Consider the following 24,365-nt stretch of genomic DNA (forward strand, 5'->3'; position numbering starts at 1 on the left):
ACAGGCTGATGCAAGCTTATGACAATGTTAATACTTGGAATTATCCTTGATTTTATCTTCTAAAGTGATTGTACTTATTTCTCAAATTTTCTACAGTAAGCATGTTATTTTAGCAACCAGGATAATATTGAATATTCCATATTTTCAACGATTGAAATGCTTCAGAATACACCATTAAAATAAATTGTCTGGTTCTGTTTTTAGAAACAGCCGTCTATCGCCCTCTTGTTTATAATGTTAATATTTTATTCTAAAAACAGGCTTATTCTTTGACGTATATGAAGGTCAGATCACAGCGATTCTGGGTCACAGCGGAGCTGGCAAGTCTTCGCTGCTGAAGATCCTCAGTGGGCTGTCTGTTCCGACAGAAGGTGGGAAAACTATTTCCCGAGGGCAGGACGCCTGAGAGCAGAATGAGGTCACATGTGTGCCTTTCTCATGTCAAGGTTTAACTGCTTAAGAGGAAATAATGTTTGTTTATCTAAATTTGTTAATCAGAAGTATATGATTTTGTATATATTTTATATTTGCTAAATATTCGTGAAAACTCATTACCTGTGTGATATTCCAGGGGAAATATACACTATTCTGAGCTTCTACTTATGTAAAGACTGATTACTAGTTGTTAGTAAATTATGAAGTCATCATTTTAGATATTTGTAAATATATGCCAATATATTCCTGAATAAGATTTCCAAACATTAATAAAACGTGCTATCTTGCCAATTTTAAATTATTTTTAACTTCTGTTCCTAGGATCAGTTACCATCTATAATAAAAATCTCTCTGAAATGCAAGACTTGGAGGAAATCCAAAAGATAACCGGTGTTTGTCCTCAATTCAATGTTCAGTTTGACACGCTCACTGTGAAGGAGAACCTCAGGCTGTTTGCTAAAATAAAAGGGATTCGGCCACAGGAAGTGGAACAAGAGGTAGACGCATGTGCTCGGATTCACTGAACTGCCAGCCACTTGCCAAGTTACATCAGTGAATTGTCGCCCTGTTATGAATAACAGTTAGGCAGTGAGGTCCTTTAAAATACACACACTGCTCCAACGAGCGGCCACAATGGCGCAGTATACATCATCTTGGATTTCCAGCTTTGTGTCTTTCTCGTCTAGGTGCAAAGAATTTTATTGGAATTGGACATACAGAACATTCAGGATAATCTTGCTGCACATCTCAGTGAAGGTCAGAAAAGAAAGCTGACCATTGGGATCGCCATTTTAGGAGACCCTGAAGTAAGTGAGATTGTACACGTGCAGGAACGCAAACTGAGCACCAGGAAAAAGTCCAGCTCTTCTGTGTGTGTGTGTGTGTGTATGTGTATGTGATAAAAACATTCTGTTGTATACACAGTACGCAGGTGATGAAAGTACACGCCCTTTTATTATTATGATTGTTATTATTATTGAAATCTAATCGACCTGCAACACTACGTGAGTTCCAGGCGCACAGCACAGTGCGTTACAGAATGATCGCCATGGTAAGTCTGGTCACCATCTGTCGTGGTACACAGTAATTACACTGTTATCAACTATATTCTCCAAGCTGGACATTTTATCCCCAAGGCTCATGTATTCTGTAGCTGGAGGTTCGTACCTCTTAATCTCCCTCACCTGTTTCACTCATCCTCCCACCCCCTGCCTTCTGGCAACCACTTGTTTGTTCTCCGTATCTGTGAGTTTGTTTCTATTTTGTTTTCTTTGTTCATTTGTTTTGTTTTTTTTTTAGATTCCACATGTACATGAGATCATACAGTGCTTGTCTTTCTTTGTCTGACTTATTTCACTGAGCATAATATCCTTTAGGTCTATCCTTGCTGTCACAAATGGCGAGAGTTCATTCTTTGTTCTGGCTGAGTAATATCCCATTGTGTATACGCACCACATCTTCTTCATCCATTCCTCTGTCGATGGACGCTTAGGTGGCTTCCATACCCTGGCAATTGTAAATAGAGCTACTGTGAATATAGGGGTGCCTGTATCTTTTTGAATTAGTGTTTGGGTTTTTTTTTTTTTTGAAAAATATCCAGAAGTGAAATTGCTGGATTGTGTGGTAGTTCTGTGTTTAATTTAAGTGTTTGAGGAAACACCACACTGTTTCCTGTAGTGGCTGTACCAGTTTATATTCCACCAACAGTGCACAAGGGCTCTGTTTTTCCCGCGTCCTCGCCAACACTTGTTATTGGTTGTCTTTTCAATAATAGGCATTCTGACAGGTGTGAGGTGGTATCTCACTGACTTTGATGTGCATTTCCCTGATGATGAGCGATGTTGGGCATCTGCTCATTGGTCTGTTGGCCATAAGTAAGTCTTCTTTAAACAATGTCTATTCAGATCCCTTGACCGTTTTGTAATCAGATTTTTTTGATGTCGAGGGGTGTGCATTCTTTGTATATTTTGGATATTAACTCCTTATCGGTCATATTATTTGCAAATATCTTCTCCCATTCACTAGGCAGTCTTTTGGTTTTGTTGATAATTTCCTTCCCTCTGCAAAAGCTTTTTAGTTTGATGCAGTCCCGTTTGTTTATTTTTGCTTTTGTTTCCCTTGCCTGAGGGGACATATCCAAAAAATATTGCTAAGATTAATGTCAAAGAAGTGAGGCTCTTCTTTTATCACTGAAAGTATTGTAGTAGCATTTTCATTATTATGTATCAAGAGAGAACCAACTATGTTTAACCTTGAGTGTAAATACAAGGGTGAGTCAAAAATTATTCGCACTCTGGTTCTATTAAAACATCTATTGGCCTCGTGGTCTTGTCAGCGCTTTCTGTTCAAGGCTACTGTCTCCCCAGTCACTGCTGTGCAGGTGTGAACGTGTTACATCAGTTCCTTTGTAACTGCGGTGTGAGCAAAAATGGATGCCCCACTTGGGCACGAAAGAAGAGCAGTGTGCAGGGATTTGATTTTTGTGGTCTGAGGGTGTGCACGTCCACACACTTCTGCCCACACTGTCAACACTCTGCAAAAACTTGGTTTTGAGGTGTTAGAGCATCCTCCCTATAGTCCTGATCTCGCTCCATCGGACTTTCACCTGTTTGGTCCCCTGAAAGCAGCCCTACGAGGACAAAGATTCACTTCTTTGTGTGTGTGTGTGTGTGTGTGTGTGTGTGTGTGATTTATTTCGTATTAGATTCTTTTTTAAATTTATTTTTATTTTTATTTTTTAGAACTTTTATACAGTTAACATACAATAAACTGCATATATTTAGAGTGTACAATTTGGTATCCCAGTCTCCCAATTCATCCCCCCCCCCAACCCTTCCTGCTTTCCCCACTTGGTGTCCATGTGTTTGTTCTCTACACCTGTGTCTCTATTTCTGCCTTGCAAACAGGTTGATTTGTACCATTTTTCTATAGTCCGTATATATGTGTTAATATACGATATTTGTTTTTCTATTTCTGACTCACTTCACCCTGTGTGACAGTCTCTAGGTCCATCCACGACAAAGAATCACTTCTGATGAAGAAGTGAAGACAGCGGTGCATTCGTGGCTTGCAGCTCAGCCTAAAATATTTTTTAATGAGGAAATACGAAAGCTTGTTGATAGGTGGATGATGTGTATTGAAAAGAAAGGAGATCATGTCAAAAAATGATGTATTTGTCTTTTCTAAAAGTTAATCAAAGTAAATTCTACAGCCAGAGTGCGGATAATTTTTGACTCACCCTCGTGTGTTGGATATGTGTGGTTGGATACTTAGTGTTTTGCTTGGTTTCAATGGTTTCCCATGCTCTAGTGTGGAAACAGTTGACATGGAAGAGAGACACAGTTTACGCACCTTCATTCTCTGTAGGTTTTGCTGTTAGATGAGCCAACCGTGGGATTGGATCCCTTCTCCAGGTACCGAGTGTGGAGCTTCCTCAAGGAGCACAAAGCAGACCGCGTGATCCTCTTGAGTACCAACTTCATGGATGAAGCTGACATCCTGGCTGGTGATTGTTGGTTTCATCTCAGTATGAGAGTGAAGAGTTTTTTGGGAAACACTTACTCCCGGGGCAAGACCCCTGCTCTTGTTTCCTTGGTGGGTCTACACTGCAGAGGAATCTGGGGGGTGAGAGGTGTCTAGTCCCACTGTAGAATTGCTCACTAGCTGGACATATGCCGCGCTGTGAGCGCTAACAAAAAACTGTGATTTTTTTCAGATCAGCTTTTGATTAATTTCAACATCCCAATCTTTCATTTGTGTTTGGTGAAAAATATCTGCTTACCCTTTAGCATCCAGAGTAGAAAATATGCCCATGGAATTTATGGGGTTTTGTTTCAAGTATCGGAGGGCACTGAAGTGGACTGGGAGACATAAGCTCTTTTTTTTTTTTTTTAATTTTTAAACAAATTTTAGCTGCACCACGTGGCATGTGGGATCTTAGTTCCCTGACCAAGGGTTGAACCCATGCCCCTTGCAGTGGAAGCATGGAGTCTTAAATACTGGACCACCAGGGAAGTCCCACATAAGCTCATTTTAAATGCATCCATTTTAATGCATGTTTGAAGTGGTTAAATGCCCGTTAGATGGAGTTATGCTCCCATAGGACATGTCCACACTTTGGAAGTCTGAGCTCTGGCACCTGCCCCATATTTTCTGGAGAGGGACGAAATGACTCCTCTCGTCTTTTCTCCCTCGCTTCTTTTCCTCAGATAGAAAAGTGATCCTGTCCAGAGGGAGACTGAAGTGTGCCGGCTCCTCTGTCTTTTTGAAGAGAAGATGGGGTCTTGGGTATCGCTTAAGGTAACGGCGTCCGGGGCGGATGGGGTGTCTAGGTGTGTTTTCAGTGCTGGAGTGTCACAAGGGTAGACGGCTCTGAGAGAGACCTGGCCCTCGGCTTCACCTCTGCTCAACCGGTTGGTCCATGTTTCCCGAACCCTGTTCCTGTCTTCCTGCCTCCCACACCTTCCCTCGCTCTGATGAGGGGCCAGGTTTCAGAAGAAGCCCTGGCTGACTGATGCCAGCAGGGCTGACTGATGCCAGCAGGGCCGCCCTGGACCGCTGTGCAGGTGGCGGCCTTGACCTTGCCCACCTGGCGCTTCCTCAGCTGATGCGTGCAGTCCTGCGGTAGATTGTCATCCTTTCAGAGGACACGAAGGCAAATGCTTTCAGAAGCTACTAGCAACAGGGAGTAAACCTGGCAGCTAAGAGTGAAGAGGACTGTGTCTAACAGGAAAGTGTATCCAGGCCAAAAGAGTTGTGTGAGAAAACTTGGATGGCCACACAAAACACACAGGAAGGGCAGATTTCCCTGTTAGACACTGGCTTCCGATACCTATGCAGTCTGGTGTAATTATTTTCCCTAAGAAATTTCTCTTCTGCCTGATATTCTCACCTCCCTCTGTTTATCTTCATACTCGGTATATAGTTTTAATGACGTTATTCGTTTGTGTGTCTGTAGTTGTTTTGACTGATACGTGTTCTCGGTATAGACCCTAAGATTTTTCAAACCAATGGCATCATCATTATTATTGTTAATATTTACTCATTTTGTTTGTTCCCTAAAGCCGAGTAAAGTCATGCACAGATCCAATAAAAGCTCTGTTTTTTAGTGGCAGCAGTAGAGAAAAGACAACTAAATTGTCTTTCCTTTTACGTATTAGTTTGTACAGAAATGAAACTTGTGATCCAGAAAAAATAACATCCCTCATTACTCATCACATCCCTGATGCCAAGCTGGAAACAGAAAGCGAGGAGAAGCTTGTGTATTCTTTGCCTGTGGAAAGGACAGAGAAATTTCCAGGTAATTGAAATACGAATGCAGCGGAATGAAACTTGGGAACAGGTGTTGGGGTCATTTTTGCAGTTTTCATTGTTTCCTGGATGTGGATTTTGTTTCGGGCTGGGGTCTTAAGAAGCTGAACTTGAGATGAGGAGTTTTGTGCAGCTCGTTCGTTTGGTAACTGATGTCTAGAAGCATCCCCGGGGAAGAGGGGCCTGGGGGGGAGGGGAGGAGGCCAGGGGCCTGGGCGTCATCATTACCCGGCGGGTCGTTGCAGTGAGCAGCTGAGGTGTGAAACCAGTGGGAGAAGGACATGCATCAGTAAGAAGGGCTCAGAGCTGCCCCGGGGGGTGGGAGAGCGGGCTGTTTGCTCACCACTTCTTGTCCGTCATGGGCTGAGAGATGCTTCCAGGGGCCTTACTGTCCTGACCCTTCTGGCTGGCGCTCCCTGTGAACTCCGCGGAGCCCAGAAAAATGCCCTCAGGCAGGTGTTCTTTTATTTTTCTCTCTCTCTTTAATGAGGTGTAGTTGATTTACAATGTTATGTTAGCTTCTGCTGTACAGCAAAGTGATTCCATTACACATATATACGTTCTTTTTTTTTTTGTAATATATTCTTTTCCATGATGGTGTATCACAGGATAATGGATATAGTTCCCTGTGCTCTACAGGAGGCCCTTGGTGTCTATCCATCCTATATTTAATAGTTTGAATCTGCTTATCCCACACTCCCAGTCCATCCCTCCCCGACCCTTCTCCCCCTTGGCAACCACAAGTCTCTTCTCTGTGTCCATGAGTTTGTTTCCGTTTTGTAGTTAGGTTCGTTTCTGTCGTATTTTAGATTCCACATATAAGTGATGTCATGTGGTGTTGTCTTTCTCTGTCTGACTGATTTCACTCAGCATGATCCTCTCTAGGTCCATCCCTGTTGCTGCAAATGGCATTACTTCATTCCTTTTTATGGCTGAGTAGTATTCCATTGTACAGATGTACCACATCTTCTTTATCCGTTCCTCTGGTAACGGACATTCAGGTTGCTTCCATGTCTTGGCTGTTGTAAATAGGGCTGCTGTGAACACAGGGGTGCGTGTGTCTTTTTGAATTAAACTTTTGTCTGGGTGTATCAGGCAGGTGTTCTTACTAAGCGGATTTGTTGTGCACAGGTGAGTGCAGAAGAGATGGGGCGGGGCCTCGAGGCCTCTGATACAGGTTCCCTTTCGTTATTTTGATATAAGTGCATATGGAGTTATTTTGCAGAGAAAAACATAATCTATTTATTCCACAAAAGTATTTGCCGTGGGCTCCCAGTCTCTGGGTAGCACTGCCCCCCTAGGATGTGTTTGACAAGTCGCTCTCATCTTCACCACCCTTCGTGCAGCGTTTACCGAGTCAGGCGCTGCTCCAATGGCTGCCTATGTATCAACTCACTTATCCCTCACAGCTGTTCCGTGAGGTCAGTGCTATCACTTCCCATCTTACAAATGAGGAAATGTATCTCAGTCTTTTCTGATGTAAACAGCTTTTTTGTTGTTGTTGTTAAAACATTTGTTTATTGGGGAGAAAAGGGAACTCTTGCACTGTTGATGGGAATGTAAATTGATACAGCCACTATGGAGAACAGTATAGAGGTTCCTTGACAAACTAAAAATAGAGCTACCCTATGACCCAGCAATCCCACTCCTGGGCATATACCCAGAGAACACCGTCATTCAAAAAGACACATGCACCCCAATGTTCATTGCAGCACTATTTACAATAGCCAGGACATGGAAGCAACCTAAATGTCCATCAACAGATGAATGGATAAAGAAGATGTGGTACATACCTACAATGGAATAGTACTCAGCTATAAAAAGCAATGAAACTGGGACATTTGTAGAGACATGGATGGACCTAGAGACTGTCATACAGAGTGAAGTGAGTCAGAAGGAGAAAAACAAATATCGAATATTAACACATATATGCAGACCATAGAAAAATGGTACAAATCAACCTGTTTGCAAGGCAGAAATAGAGACACAGATGTAGAGAACAAACATATGGATGCCAAGTGGGGAAAGCAGGGAGGACTGGGGGGGAATGAACTGGGAGATCGGGATTGCCATATAGACATTACTAATAAGAAAAAAAAATACCAGATTGTACACTCTAAATATATGCAGTTTATTGTACGTCACATGTATCTCAATAGAACTTCTTAAACAAAAAAAACACAAACATTTGTTTTATTAAAGGCTTAACTCGCTCAAGGCCTAATTTAAACAGGCTTATTTGGATACCCAGTGTCTCTAGGCAGATACTCAGAAATTCACATTTAGTCCCGACGTGCACACACAGCAGCTCTCCACGTCCTTGTGGGCGCAGGGAAGAGGTGTCCTCAGGTGCATGGGCCGTACGAGGCTCTTCTGTTCCTGGACTATCGTCCGGGAGATGCAGCTAGCTTACCTTCTTTTCTGGTTCAGTAAGGGGAGTGGTGAGGTAGATGCTGATACCACCACCAGTGTGTGTCACTTAGCCAGAGTCCCTGGTGTAGGGGTGTCAGCCCATGGCAGCCTCGAGTGCAGACCCCAGGCCTCTGCCGGTCCAGTGATGTACGTATGTCCTTGCTGGGACATAAGGGGCCTCCCAGGTCCCCTGCGTGCTACGCGCAGGCCAGAGGGAAATGCAGCGCCTCTGCAGCCCCAGGGCTCCCCTGCTTCCTCCCAGCAAGGCTGCTGGCCTGTCACACACCCACTGTAGAAAGTGGCAGGTGAGAGGCTTCTCCAGGAAGCTTGCCTCCTCACCCACATCCCCACCATGAGAGAGATGCACAAGCAGTGTCTATCAGGAACTTGTTACGTAAAAGGCACTGCTCAAAGTACAAGGGATTAAGTAAGACATATGCATGCCTACTCTCAAGGAGCCTACAGGCCACTGGGTGAAGAGGGGACATACACGGTAAACCAGATTGTATTACAGTTGTATCATAGAGTAATAAACATATGGGTTTGATGGGCGTCAGCCTGGGGTTTATATAGAGTTGTCACTGAAAACCACAAGAAGGAAATCGTCACAGCATTCCAAGCAGAGGGGGAATGGGGTGTCTGGACTGCAGTGAGGGAGGGGAGAGAGTGGCCGGTCGGGATGGGTACTGTCGTGGGGTTAGAGACTTGCTCATGTGGAGCTTTGCAAGCTGCTGTGTGCTCTGTGAATTTTATTTTAAATGCATTGAGAAATCACTGAATGTCATTAAATGGGGCACTGATGTGATGTGACTTACAATTTCATACTCTGAATATAGAAGAGCACACTGGGTAGAGAGGAACAAGCATGGACACTGGGAGACCAGCCATGGTGCCATGTCAGAGGTAGAGGTGGTTGGGTACCACGGTGCCAGCAGGAAGATGAGTGGAAGTGGGTGGATTTGAAATATATTTGGAGATAAAGCCAGAGAATCTGGCTGGTGACCAGTCTGAAGAGCACAAGGAGAAGTGAAAAATCAAGTGGGACTTTGGCTTAAATCACTGGGTGGAAGGGGTGTCCTTTCTTGTAAAAATGATGGGAGGGACACTTGGGTAGGGTGGAGAAAAGGGAATTAATTTCTATTTTGGAAATGTTTACTTTCAGATGTGTTTAGACTTCCAAGTGGAGATGTCAAATGGCCAAGTACCTAGTTGGATTATGAGCTATTGGAAATCAGAGACCAAAGTGAGAATTGAATTTGGGAATCATTGGCATATAGATGGGTTTAATGCAAAGGAATAGGATTAATGAGAAGGTATGCTAGGACTGAACCCTCAGGAGAAAGTAGAGGAAGCATCAGGGGGTGGTGGATATCAGCAGCCCCCGAGGAAGCTGAAGGAAAAACAAGAGCATGTGTTCTCATCAACTCAAGGGAGAAAATGTTCCTAGAAGGAGGGGAGAGTCAACAGCTTTGAATGTCCCTGAGTTAAAAAAAAAAAAAAAAGAGAGAGACAGACAGACATACCAAGTTAAAAGAACAAAAACAAACAAAACCCCCTAAACCTACTCACTGAATTAAGAAATCTGGAATCACCGATGACCTTGAAAACAGTAGCTTCTCACAGAAGCATCTGGATTTGTGTAGGTTAAGTGTGAATAGAATGTGACTGATGAAAGACAGCAAAATAGACAACTCTGGGGAAACGAGTGCATGTTTGTGGGGAAGGAGTAGGTTTTTTGGTTTTGTTTTTGCTGTTGCTTGTCTTTGTTCAGTGGGTGACCCTACAGCATTTTTGCCTGTGGTTTGGGATGACCTGGTACATGTAGGAGAAGTTGATGATGCAGGAGAGAAAAGGAGGAGACTATTCTGGGAAGTCCTGGAGATGCCCACAGAGGATGGAATTCAGGACACAAGTCAGAGGTGGGCTTTGCAGGGAGCAGCTACAAATCACACAGAGGGAAAGTCAGAAGTAGGGATAGACATGATGTTGGTTTGTGGTGTGAGGATGAGAAGACGATGCTCTTTCTCATCGCTCATCTTCCCTTGGAGAAGTTTGCAGGCAGTTCCTGAGCTGTGGACAGAAGATGGAGTGCAGAGGGTTTGAGGATACAGGGAGAGACCTAGCGTGTTCATTTCAGGGAGGGAGAACATCCTCCTGAAATTTTGCTTTCGTTTACCGTGACGTTCCAAAGACATCAACTTTCTGCACAATACTTTGCACCATCTTTCAGATGAGTGTTTCTTTCCCAGGTTTAGTTGTTGACGTGGTTCTTCAAATGCATCTGTTCTCTTCTGTTCCCTTAGACCTCTTCAGTGATCTCGATGGAGGTTCCGGCCCAGGTGTGATGAGCTATGAGATTTCCATGTCAACTCTGAATGAAGTTTTCATGAAACTGGAAGGAACATCAACTGCTGAACAAGGTAAAAATCCATTTGTACACTTCATGGAAGATCACTTTCCATGTATCACCCTCGTGTTTATAATGTCTTGTGCGTGACTTACACTAAGGAATCTGACAAATTCCAAATCTGACTCCGCTGTTTGGGAAGGGCTGTCACCGTTTCTTAACATTGTTGCCGAGACTGAACACAGATCCCTTCTTGGAATATCCCAAACTTCCCTTTGGAAACAATTCGCTTCCTATTTCAGCAGCTTTCTCCTACCCCCCAGATGCTCATTGCTTCTTGGACACTTTGAGGATGTCAGAGGCTCTCGATCAGGGTCATGAAGTCTGAGCAGATATTTCTTATAAAAATTGCCCTTAGCTTGTTGGTATACAGAATTCCCCTAAGGTCTTAATGGGGAAAAAAATTAAATAATCTCCTAAGGTTTATTTTACTTTAGTTTACTTTTACTTGACTTTACTTCTCTATTCTATTCTATTCTATTCTATTCTAATTTTTTACTGATTTTTTTTTTACCACCCTGCACGGCATGTGGGATCTTAGTTCCCCTACCAAGGATCAGACCTGCACCCCCTGGAGTGGAAGTGCAGAGTCTCAACCACTGGACCACCAGGGAAGTCCCTTCTGAGGTGTATTTTACTGGGCTATAATAATAAGAATTGTCATTTTGCAGTCTCTGGGCTAGACATTTTGATCGATGTGTGGCTATGTTGCAGTTACCTTCCTGTAATAACAGATGCCATTGGCATGCTTTTACATATAAGAACATCAGACCAAATCACAGTTAAGTGATTTGCCTCACATCATGCTGCTTGTAAGGCATATACTTTGGAATCTGGTACAGATCTGGTGGTTTCAGAGTGGATGATCTTTCACGTATACGTCTAAATTATTGAGAGCTTAATAGTGGCTGTTGAGGCACCCACGACTGGCTGTTCCTATGGAGGAGATTTCTTGAAATCCCTCAGAATATTGTCACATGTGGGACCTTCTCTGCCTTTTCAAAGACGGGGCGTAGTGAGACCATCCTTTCCTGAGTTCCATGTTCGGTGTGAATTCAGCATATTTTTCTCCACTGAGTTTATTGAATGGGGACCTCATACACATCCTTTGCTTCCTATATTCTTTGCTTAGTAACCACAAACATCCTAGAACAATTTTTCATATTGCTGAAAAGAGAAAACTGGGATGCAGTAATACTGTGTGTGCGTGCACGCGTGCAGGTCCTGAGCAAGCAGAGGCGGCGGGGGACGCGGGACGCCCACCGGAAGTGGGTGCACCTTGCTCTGCCTTCCCTGAGATGCAGACGGCGCCCAGCGCCACGGGCCTCTGGAGGATGCAGCTGTGTGCAGTGGCACGGCTGCGCTTCTTGAAGCTAAAACGGGGGAAGAAAGCCCTCCTGACCCTGTGAGTATCAGAGCACGTGGTTTCTTGGATCGTGAGTGTCAAGAGAAGGTTAAAGCAGGAGCACACTTAAAATGAGAATAAAATGGAATATTACTCAGCCGTGAAAAAGAGAGACATGAGGCTGTTCTCAGCAACATGGGTGGACCTAGAGATGATCACACGATGTGAAGTCAGTCAGACACAGAAAGACGGAAATATGATATCACTTATATGTGGAATCTTAAGAAATGATACAAATGAACTTATTTATAAAACAGAAATAGACTCCCAGGCTTAGAAAACAAACATATGGTTACCAGAGGGGAAAGGTGGAGGGGAGGGATAAATCGGGAGTTTGGAATGAACACATATACACACGGCTGGATATAAAGGAATCAACAAGGACCTGCTGTAGAGCACAGAGAGCTCTACTCCATACTCTGTAATGACCTATATGGGAAAAGAATCTAAAAGAGAAGAAAAAATTGTTATCCTGGATCTAAAGAAACCCAAAACCAACCAACCAAACAAAAACTAGAACACAATAGCTAACCAACATTCCTGCCAGAGGATGGGTAGGTGTTGCATTTGATTTTCCCAGTGGTGGGGATGCGCGTGTGTTAGGACTGTTTAATTCCCATAGTTTGACAGCCTTGTGTTTTATTGAAATGCCTTTGCTTGCGTTTTATTGAAATGCCTTTGAGTACTGGGTGGCGTGCGAAGCTGTGACTTTCAAAACTTGAGTACTGGGTGGCGTGTGAAGGTGTGACTTTGAAAACTCTAGCATCTGTTACAGATGGCACTGCGCAGATGTTGGTGAGATGTCTGGCGGAATGAAGAGCCTTGCTGTAGACTCACGTGGTAATTTTTCTGTATCGGTAGACTGTTTGTGTTTGGACTTGCACTCTTCCCTCTGACTGTGGAAAGAATACTCCATGCTGTGTTAAATCAAAACACTGATTGGGAATTTAAACCCGACCTGTATTTCCTCTCTCCTGGACAACTTCCCCAAGACGCTCGTACCAGCTTGTTGGTCATCAATAACACAGGTAAACAAGAGAACGAGATTCAGACCCGGAAACCGGTCATGTTTATGGTTAAGCAGCACGTGTAGAGTGGGGCAAAGCAAGGTATGAGGGGATAAAGTGTGTGTTTAAACCTCACAGAGAAAACCACTTACGAGAAATGGTGCACGTCTGCTGTGACTTTGGAGATGGTGGGACAAGACGGAGGAGCCTGAGTCTCTACGTAACCTGCCTGCCTGTCAGCCTGTCTCCCTGATTATCCTAAGCTCTTCTGTGAGAGGGAAATGGATTCTGTACTCACAGAACCACTTTGTTTTTAGATCTCTTTGTTACAGCAGCCTAACCTATACCGTAAATATTATACCCAGTGACTGATATGTAAAGGTGGCATTTTTAATACCCTATGCCCCTCCAATAAGATCTAGGAAGATTCTTTAAGACCGTTTGTAACCTGTGACCTTGTTATCCTAAATGATGGGTAACTGGTTTTGCCTAACGCTTATTTCACTGTAAAGAAGAAGCTTTTGTTTTTCTCCCTAAGATGTTAAAAAACAGATTCAGAGTACAAGTTCTCTCGACGACATCCCCCGTGTGTTTCAATTTTTACATCCATTCGTGACCCAGAGGTCTAGATGTCTCCCCTTTAAACCGAGGTGGTCTTTTCGTTTCGGTTTCTCATTCTTCTTGTTCTTTTCCATTTGGGTTCTAGAAAGCAATTTTATTCACTCTGCTACCTTAAAACTGGAAGCCTTGCTAAGTGTATATTGGATTTCCACCATCTGGACTTGTTCCTTTACCTCTCAGTCTGTTGTCTCACGGATGTGTTTTCGTCTCTAGTTACTCTGAGATCCGTTTGCTTGTGGTATGTTACGCATCGTGTGCTTTCCTGTGCTCAGCTGTCAGCTGTTTCGTGATTGAAGTGGGGAGCTTCTGTGCCATCTTGTTCCTCTTTCCTCAGAGTCTGATGACTATTGGTCAGATGTTCCTCTTTAGGTTGGAGCATCCCCGCTTGCCTAGGACACCACGAAGGCGTCCTACTCAAGTGACTGTGGAGACGGACGTGTGGATGCCCCAGGATGTGTGGGAAGCTTATTTTCTGTGTGTGCATCCCTTTCCCACCCGGTGGGAATCCTCTCATCCCGGGCTTGGCCCTATCTCTGCGGTCCTAGTATGAATTCCCACTTCAAGTTCAAATGAACCAAGAAACACAAGTTCTTCTTTTTCCTTTTCCACTCCATCCTGTCCTTTGAACTGTCTGGAGTTACTTTAGGTCTTGCCCTAAAGTAACTTCCCCAGAGAATGTCTCTTAGAAAGTAAATTTGGGGACTCGTATCCTAGGGACCACAGCAACACTGCCTCTTCTGTGTGGAGCACGAGGAGGGGTCGCCTTGCTCAGGGGTCGTTAACCAGTTAGTGAGCCCGACCGCGGCTTCAGAGCCCAGTTTGCCCCTTGAATTTGTCCACTCTGAGTTTAGACATTCTGGAAATTGGTTTTGCTCCTGTAGCTGTTGGCTCCTGGGTGCTTTAGGCTGCAGGGTTTCCTCAGCTCTTATCTCTGTCAAACCATCCCATCTGCTTTCTTCTCTAGGGGCGTATCAAATGCTCTGATTGGATGGTGGCACTCTTCATTTCTCACCTCTGAAGGGAAAATATATTTATGTCATATATATGTAAACATGTAAAATATGTGTACCTGATATACATACACATACATATATTTAGTTTTCTGTTATTTCAGAGAACGAGGAAGAGAGGGGAGGTTATTATTGGCCATTTTAGGATGGCCAATCTAAAGTACTTCTCACACAATTATTATATTTCCACAAATTATTGAGTTCAAATGTATTTTTTAAGCTCTTTATTGGAATATAATTGCTTTACACTCTTGTACCAGTTTTTGAGGTACAACAAAGTGAATCAGCTGTATTTATACATATATCCCCATATCCCCTCCCTCCCGCAGGCGCGACTCCCTCCCACCCTCCCTGTCCTGGCCCTCCAAGGCATCACCCATCATCGAGTTGATCTCCCTTTGTTATACAGCAACTTCCCACTAGCTATCTATTTCACAGTTGGTAGTGTATCTATGTCTATGCTACTCTCTCACTTCGTTCCAGCTTCCCCTTCGCCCCCGCCCCCCAACCCCGTGTCCTCCAATCCATTCTCTGCATCTGCATCCTTATTCTTGCCTTGTCACTGGGTTCATCAGTACCTCTTTTTTAGATTCCGTATATATGAGTTAGCATACGGTATTTGTCTTTCTCTTTCTGACTTACTTTGCCCTGTATGACAGACTCTAGGTCTATCCACCTCATTACATATAGCTCCATTTCATTCCTTTTTATGGCTGAGTAATATTCCATTGTATATATGTGCCACATCTTCTTTATCCATTCATCTGTTAATGGGCATTTAGGTTGCTTCCATGTCCTGGCTAATGTAAATAGTGCTACAATGAACATTACGGTACATGTTTCTTTTGGGATTATGGTTTTCTCTGGGTATATGTCCAGGAGTGGGATTATTGGATCATATGGTAGTTCTATTTGTAGTTTTTTAAGGAACCTCCAAACTGTCTTCCATAGTGGCTTTACTAACTTACATTCCTACCAATAGTGCAGGAGGGTTCTCTTTTCTCCACACCCTCTCCAGCATTTATTGTTTCTAGATTTTTTGATGATGGCTATTCTGACCGGTGTGAGGTGATACCTCATCATGGTTTTGACTTGCATTTCCCTAATGATTAGTGATGTTGAGCATCTTTTCATCTGTTTGTTGGCCATCTGTATGTCTTCTTTGGAGAAATGTCTATTTAGGTCTTCCACCCATTTATGGATTGGGCTATTTGATTTTTTGGTATTAAGCTGCATGAGCTGCTTGTATATTTTGGAGATTAATCCTTTGTCCATTGCTTCATTGGCAAGTATTTTCTCCCATTCTGAGGGTTGTTTTCTTGTCTTGTTTATGGCTTCTTTCACTGTGCAAAAGCTTTGAAGTTTCATTAGGTCCCACTTGTTTATTCTTGATTTTATTTCCATTATTCTAGGAGGCGGGTCAAAAAGGATTTGGTTTATATGATAGAGTGTTCTGCCTATGTTTTCCTCTAGGGGTTTTATAGTGTCTGGCCATCCATTTAGGTCTTTCATCCATTTTGAGTTTATTTTTGTGTATAGTGTTAGGGAGTGTTCTAATTTCATTCTTTTACATGTAGCGGTCCAATTTTCCCAGCACCACTTATTGAAGAGGCTACATTTTCTCCATTGTATATCCTTGGCTCCTTTGTCATAGATTAGCTGACCATAGCTTATCCCTGGGCTCTCTATTGTGTTCCATTGATCTTCCTTTCTATTTTTGTGCCAGTACCATACTATCTTGATCACTGTGGCCTTGTAGTATAGTTTGAAGTCAGGAAGCCTAATTCCACCAACTCCATCTTTCCTTCTCAAGATTGCTTTGGCTATTTGGGGTCTTTTGCATTTCCATACAAATCGTAAGATTTCTTGTTCTAGTTCTGTGAAAAATGCCATTAGTAATTTGATAGGGATTGCGTTGAATCTGTAAGTTGCTTTGGGTAGTACAGTCATTTTCACAATGTTGATTCTTCCAATCCAAGAACATGGTATGTCTCGCCATCTGTTTGTATCATCTTTGATTTCTTTCATCAGTGTCATAGTTTTCTGCATACAGGTCTTTTGCCTCCTTAGGCAGGTTTATTCCTAGATATTTTATTCTTTTTGTTGCAATGGTGAATGGGAGAGTTTCCTTAATTTCTCTTTCTGCTTTTTCGTTGTTAGTGTATAGGAATGCAAGAGATTTCTGCGCATTAATTTTGTATCCTTCTACTTTACTAAATTCATCGATTAGTGCTAGTGGTTTTCTGATAGAGTCTTTAGGGTTTTCTGTGTATAATATCGTGTCATCTGCAAAGAGTGACAATTTTACAAATGTATTCTTTAACTGAAAGTCAGAAAATAGAGTTGTGTTTTAATGGTCATGTATTAGCTTGCATTAAATAGAATTATAAAGCTAGCTCATCACAGCATCAGGTTTGGTAAATAGAAGATAGTAGAATGGGTTCTCTTTCATGGGTGAATATTATTATTTTGATGCCCAAAGAGACATGCTTTTACATGATATTCTATAAATATTGACTTTGTGTACGTGGTTTATTTTTACAAATTGTCACATATGTTCTTCTTTATATGGCCTTCTGTTACTGATTTCATACTAGAATCAAATATTGAAGATTTTATACAGTCACTGAAGCATCAGAACATACTTTTGGAAGTAGATGACTTTGAAAATAGAAACGGCACGGAAGACCCATCTTACAATGGAGCCATCATAGTTGCTGGTAAAAAAAAGGTAGGCTTGCCACTTGCCTCTTGTTTTGGCTTCTATGAAACAAATTAAATGAAAGTGCTAACATTTTAACTGTTTTAAGAACTGCAGAAAGTCAATCCAGCTAGTATACAGCGGCTTGGCTTAAAAACGCATGTGGTTATTATTGAATAAACTGTGAGGTTTAAATAAGTTGTTGTAAAACATTTTTATCTTAAATTTTGAATTAGATGACTTTTTTACATTGGAAAGTAACTACATGTCATTGCATTATTCAGACTCAATAATATATTAGACCTTAAAAGTACCAACCCATGTAATTGTGAATTTAAGAAATCCTATTTAATGATTAACTACCCACGTAGTTATATATTGAGAAAATTCATTAAATACCACAGTAGCCAGATGAAATCTCTGAGAGAAAAGTGTTCTCCATTTATTATTTCATATGTTTCAATTTGGGTAAAAGTGTATAAGCAATAGAGATCCTTTCACAGGAATAAAACTGTTGAAAACACATCCCAATCTTGAGTAAAACTCGGAGTCTTATTTACACTCCGATGGAAATCTGGGGGCCAGATTAAGGGAAGCTACCTTCTTGCTGCCAGAGAAATAAAAGCAAAAGGAAGAGGCTTTGAAGATGTATCGCTGGATTCAGTTCTGTCTGAAGCAGGCACATCGTTCCAAATGCAGCCTCTTTGTGCCGACTCTGGGGAACTGCGTTGCTTGACATTTGCTTTACTCGTTACTGATCTGTGGCCTTTCTTGCGTGACCCATTGGTGATACTGAGCAATGCTGAGCCCTTGACCAGGCACGAACATTTCTATAAACACGAAGAACATAGACACTGTCTTAGAAAGTGTGGAAAGGCGTCACTGGCAGCGTAGCCGTGAATATTGGGTTAATCCCCTGCTTATCTCCTACCCAGAAAATCGGGGGTCCTCTGCTTGCTCACCGTAAGCCTGGTGTCTCCTTTTCAGGGCCACTTTTAAATCCTTAGAGGACTGGGAGGGGGAGGATGGGGGGCACTCGAGGGAGAGTGGTGGGGGAGTCGAGGGAGGGAGGGAATACGGGGATATGTATATAAAAACAGATGATTGAACTTGGTGTACCCCCCCAAAAAAAAAATAATTAAAAAAAATAATAATAAATAAATAAATAAATCCCGTTAGATGAAATTTCCTCATAGGCAAAATGAGGAATTAGTAATACTAAAAATTAGTATTATGAAATTATACACCTACTAATTTTATAATTACGAATAATTTTATTCTATAATATATTAGTATAATTAACATAATAGTCGTTTTAAAATTACTAATGAGTAATCTTAATGAAAATTCATTTGCCAGCTGTGCTGTCCACTCTGCCATGGCCTGATGTACGTTATCTCATTTATTCTCCCCTCTCACAGGAGAGGACGGTGGAGCTCAGAAAGGCCAGTTCACGTAAACGTGGTCACACAGCTAGAAAGTGGCATCGTTAAGCTCTTGTATACAAAACCTTTTTCTTTGTTCGTTCATGATTTGGGATTAACATTATTTTATCTGCCTCTGCTTTGTTTGAAGGAGTATAGGTTTTCGGTTGTATGCAATACGAAGAGGCTGCACTGTTTCCCGACCCTTGTGAATATCGTCAGCAATGGGTTACTTCGAATGCTTAATCATACGCAGTATATTCGAACTGAGAGGAGCTCATTACCTTCTGTAAGTATTGGATTTACTCATTTTCCCTCTTTAGCTGTTAAATATTCATAATGGGATTGTTAATCCTAAAAATTATTTTGTCCAAACTTTTCAAACAGACTAGGTCTAACCAAATGTGATTTTTTCCCCACGTTATCCGTAGAGAATTTGCACAGGGGACTGTTTTTCAATACGCTGTCATAGTCTCCTAGGGAACCTTCTGAAAAAATACATGATTGCAGAAGTGCGTTGGCGGGGGGCGGGGGTGGGGTGGGGAGTTTGTACAACGAATTGGAAATCAGGAGCCCTCGTAACCCAGCTTTAGAATCTTATAAATCCAACGTAATTTGTTGGTGGACGCTTCATTGACTGAAGTGAAGGAGAATTTGCCAGCTCTCAGGCTCTCTGCTGTCTGATTAATCCCTTTACTTACCCATCCTGGCTCTGCACTGCGAGGGTGTCTGGTACCCACAGGCTAGTTTCCGGGGTCCTTTGTCCGCTGGCTCTAGGCTAGAGGTAGACCACAGGGAGCAGTGACAGGAGCTGGGACGGCGGGCGCGTCCCACACCCTGGGCTGCAGTCACATCACCTCCTTCCTTGGTCTTCTAATGCAGGGGGCAGTGGCTTCTGGCTGCATCACCCCTGTCAGGTCCTCCACTCTTCCCACCCATGAAGCCGTCGCGTGGTTAACCTCTCTCTACTTTAAGTACGGAAGGTGGTTGAGAGTTTCTGGTTAGACCCTGACTAATGCCCGAGAGGGATCTCTCGAAGCTGACTCTGACGGTCCCAGGCCAGGACGTGGAAGAGCAAGAAGCATGGTTAGAAAAGGCTCCATGGGAAAGGGCAGCCCATTTCGTGACGAAGGGTTGGATCCAGGCGGGGGCTTCGTGGCCTTGGCGGGGCCGGGCGTGCCGGCGAGCGCAGGTGGACGGGAGACGCGTGAGCTGATGGGGATATCTGCTCACTGACCGTGAGAGCGGGGATGGTGCCAGGGTGCTGGGCTCTGACAGGGACTCTCCAGGGAGTAGAGAGAGGCAGAGGCTCCCCTCCCGGCCCTTTAGTTTCCTCGTTTTATAGCTTGTTTGTTCAGGATCAGAATGAACCGAGATCCACGGTTATTCTCCTAGGAATCCCAGGTCACACGTGCTTGTAAAGACGGCAATGCATTTTCCCACCTGGTGAAAAACCAGAACGGTAGAGGTAGCCTCCAAAGCCTTCAGGGAAGTCGCAGAATTGTAGAATTATGTTGGGACAGGCTGCTGCCCTGGGCTCCTGTAACTAAATCCAGGAGGCAGCCGTGTACCCGACCTGAGCGTACGCCCAGCTGCAGACAGACACTGCCTTGAGAAAGACGTGTTGCTGTGGCCTGAGGAATCTGTTTATCTCGGATGATAACTCCTGAATTATTATTGTTTGTATTGTGGTAAAAAGAAGCACACATAACATAAAACTTACCATCTAGTTGTGTTTAAGGGTACACTTAAGTGCATTCACATTCTAATTCTGGAGAATCAGATCTCCAGAACTTTCTGTCTTGCAGAATTAACACTCTGCACGCATTAAACAAGATTCCCCACCCCACCCCCCACGCCCCTGGCAACCACCATTCTCCTTGTTTTTTCTGTGAACTTGACTCGTGTGAGCGGGGTCGCCTACCAGCATCTCTTGTGACTGCCTTATTTCCCGTTTCCTCGGTGTCCTCCCAGCTCATCCGCACTGTGGCGTGTGACAGGATTTCCTTCCTTTTAAGGTGAATAACATTCCATCACACGTGCAGACCACATTTTGTGTGTCCATCAGTCCGTCTGCGGACGTGTGGTTGCTTCCGTCTCGGCTGCTGTGAGTAGCACCGCTGTGAACACGTGTGCGCGGGTATCTCTCTGAGACCCTGCTTTCAGTTCTTTCTGATATATACCCTGAAATGGGTCCTGAGTTACTTTTCACTTCTCTTTTGTCCTAGGAGTTGAAGCCTCACGTTAAATGATCAGACACTACTTTCCCTCCCACCTCCATGTGTAGTTCTTGATGAACTAGATGTACATTTTTGATTTTTCAGTATTTCAAAAAGCGCGTACTTTCATGATGAACAGTATTTTTCATTTTTTTAAAAAATTCACTGGTTTAGAGTACTTTAATGTATCGGATATCTTTAATTAATTCATTACTTTTGTTGAGGTAACATTGATCTATCCTATATGAGTTCTCTGGGCATGACATTATACTTCTACTTCTGTGCACCCTGCAAAGTAGAGCACCTTTGTCCTTGCAGAACTACGTGCTCCTCTGGACCGGGCTGCCGGAGGGCTCCTACTTCTTCTTCTTCATCGTGTGCAGTGTCTCTCCCTACATCTCCATGAGCAGTGTCAGCGATTACAAAGTAAGGAAGGGGGGAGAAAAGAGAAGAAACTCAGGGGCTTCGGTCGTTGTATTTTAAATGCTACGCGTTTTCGCACAGGAAGACATTCTAACGTATGTTTAAATTAAGTAGTGTAGTTAAACATTATTTCTATCAAGTCAGAAGTTTTGCTTCTAAAAACACAGAGTACTCGTTACTTCAAAAGGACAGGAAAAGTGCAGTCATCTGGCAGGGACTCAACCTAATCTAAACCTTCAAAGGGGTGTATTGTACAGCTCTCAACTACGTCATTTCCCATCTACGAGGAAGAAGTCACGGATGCCGACATTGAGTCCACTCCCTGCTCGCAGGACACGAGGGTCTGGTTGTGTTTGTGTGGAGTGATGCTGGTTACCCAGGAGAAACAGTTACATCACGTTCAGATGAGTCGTGTCTTACCACCCTGCGTCAGTCACTCCCAGAGCCATGTGGATAATGGAGAATGTGTTGTTCTTCGGATCACAAAACAGCATTTCTTGTCAAGGAGATTCGTGCCTTGATCATTAGGAGGTCTACCGTTTTATTCCTTCCTCAAAACTACGAAATAAAACAATACTCATTTTCAAAATGTCCACCTTGATACAACTGGCTCTTTAGACCTCGGCTTCCTAAACAGTGTGCACAGAATTAAAATTATTAAAATTAAAATTAAAAAACGTTAGATTTTTAGAACTAGATTTTAAAAATATTCTATTAAATTTTTAAGTATTAGAATATTAGGTTACATTTATCTTTAAAAATCTTCCAGTGTGTTCGTTTTGGTTTTGGACGTCAACTGAATCGATGTATATCCTGTGTTTTTCCATCAGAAGAGAACCAAGTCCCAGCTGTGGATTTCAGGACTCTTCCCTTCTGCTTACTGGTGTGGCCAGGCCCTGGTGGATGTTAACCTCTACAACTTCATTCTCCTTTCGATGTATTTAATTTTCTACATAACAAACATGGTACCCATTTATCTCACAAGTCTAGTTGTGTTTGCTTTGGTAAGTAACACATGACATAGACAATATCTTATACAGTAATTCACAATAAATTTTATTATTGGTATAATTTTATATAATCGTGATGTTTTGGTTTTTATTTTGTCATAAACCCAAACAAAAATCATAAAGTACATGTGTGATGAGAAACATAAAAAATATGTGTGACCTTTCCCTCAGTTACTATTTTAGTTTTTGACTTTGACATTTATTTGTATCTTCAGGCTGTCTTTACGTTTGGCTACACAGTTTCTCTTGTCTTCCTGACATATGTGATATCATTTATTTTTCGTAAGAGGAGAAAAAATAGTGGCCTTTGGTCATTTTGCTTCTATATGGTAAGTACTTACACAGAGTTCTTTTTTAAACTTTTAATGTAACATTAAATATAGTCACGTTGACCTTGAGCAATGGAGAAAATTAATACCTTAAAATTACACCCTAGAAAGGGGAGGGGATGTAACATGTTGCTGATGCTTCTGGAGAATTCATGTACAGCCTTGGCTAGAATTTATGGAGACCCTAACAGAGGACCTGACACATAAGATGCTATCATTGAGTTCCTGGATCCTTCAGAACACAGGGCTTCCTGGCAGCACTAGAACCAAAGTTGGCTTTATAATATTTGACGGTACAATCCATTTTTATAATCTTCAGGAAAGTCTCTCTTAACCTCAGACGCTAATAATTTCAGGGATCAAAGGTGTTTTTATACCTATGCCAGAGGACTTATTCGTAAATATAAATGAAAGACAGCTGAAGTCCAGAATGACTGACAACTTGGATGGAAATGTTTACCAAGACTCTGAAGGTGCCTACTCTCAGCACTTCAGGTGCCTTTTAGCTGAAATTCCCAGCCGGTGGTTGAATGTCTGTCTGGCAAACACAGCTCTCAACTCTTGGAGTGGGAGGCCTGAAATCATGAGAGGAACCCAACCAAAGTCCACCTGCTAAGAAAATATGTATGACATCATCTGCTGATTTCTGTAAGAAATTAGCCTTGGGCTGTTCTGGTCAGCAGTTAGCTGTTGACCTGTCCCTTCTCAGCGGACAGTATTCTGATCTGGTGTCTCTAGATTGTATTTCTCGGTATTCAGCAGTGGTGTCTGTAGAGATACCTCGCTTGGAAGACTGGCTTTGAGGCACTTGTGAAGATTTGGTGCACTAAACGTCTTTCCACTCATACTTTGCACTGGGAACTTTTTTTTTTAAAGCTCTTTATTGGAATATAATTACTTTACACTGCTGTGCCAATTTTTGAGGTACACCAGAGTAAGTCAGCTGTGTTTATACATATATCCCCACGCTCCCGTGACTCCCTCCCACCCTCCCTGTCCTGGCCCTCTAAGGCATCACCCATCATCCAGTTTATCTCCTTATGTTATGCAGGAACTTCCCTCGAGCTATCTATTTTACATTCAGTAGTGTATATACGTCAGTGCTACTCTCTCACGTCGTCCCAGCTTCCCCTTTGCCCCCCCCCCCCCCGCCGTATCCCCAAGTCCATTCTCTACATCTGCATCTTTATGGGAACTTTTTTATTCAGTCAACAGACAATACTTTTGTTCAATGTAAACCCAGATGCTGGGTAAGCAGAACAAGATGCCTGTCTGACTCATAGTTGATGTTCTTCAGTCCGTACTCTTGTATACGTCCAGAAAAAGTGGACAAAGAATTCGTGCCCACACGGTGTGTTTTCTGGTAGTTTCAACTCTGCACAAAGTCTCTCCTGGAGCCGATGTTCAAGAAGCGTCAGGGTTACTGCTGGTCGGCTGTTGACAGGTCTGCCTCTCTCAGGACGAGTGAGGGATGACGTGTCCTAGTGACCGACCTCTTGGAGCTTGTTGGTCTTCAGTCCTAAGTCATCAGCAGCCTGGAGTCACAGTTCCTTTTTCCCTACGTCTTTTCCCACTCTTTGTGTTGGCCCTCCTTAAGCAGAAACCACTCCGGACTGAGATAAGCGCGTGTCTAGCGGAATGCCTTTTTGCTG

General features: G+C 42.9%; 1 protein-coding gene across 2 annotated transcripts in view; it reads left to right on the forward strand.

Annotated features, from left to right (window-relative positions):
• The window catches only part of ABCA6 (ATP binding cassette subfamily A member 6), a 65,636-nt gene that overhangs the window by 22,832 nt on the left and 18,439 nt on the right, over positions 1-24,365 (forward strand). For both annotated transcript variants that reach the window (XM_057716163.1, XM_057716164.1), the window contains exons 12-25: positions 261-371; positions 757-932; positions 1,122-1,241; positions 3,802-3,940; positions 4,644-4,734; positions 5,595-5,734; positions 10,461-10,577; positions 11,786-11,969; positions 12,831-12,997; positions 17,205-17,338; positions 18,884-19,021; positions 21,270-21,377; positions 22,205-22,378; positions 22,600-22,713. In XM_057716163.1, coding sequence (XP_057572146.1) covers positions 261-371; positions 757-932; positions 1,122-1,241; positions 3,802-3,940; positions 4,644-4,734; positions 5,595-5,734; positions 10,461-10,577; positions 11,786-11,969; positions 12,831-12,997; positions 17,205-17,338; positions 18,884-19,021; positions 21,270-21,377; positions 22,205-22,378; positions 22,600-22,713 — 1,913 coding nt within the window. The remainder of the gene's footprint in view (positions 1-260; positions 372-756; positions 933-1,121; positions 1,242-3,801; positions 3,941-4,643; positions 4,735-5,594; positions 5,735-10,460; positions 10,578-11,785; positions 11,970-12,830; positions 12,998-17,204; positions 17,339-18,883; positions 19,022-21,269; positions 21,378-22,204; positions 22,379-22,599; positions 22,714-24,365) is intronic.

This window comes from Hippopotamus amphibius, chromosome 17 (genome assembly GCF_030028045.1).
Source record: "Hippopotamus amphibius kiboko isolate mHipAmp2 chromosome 17, mHipAmp2.hap2, whole genome shotgun sequence".
Lineage (NCBI taxonomy): Eukaryota > Metazoa > Chordata > Mammalia > Artiodactyla > Hippopotamidae > Hippopotamus > Hippopotamus amphibius.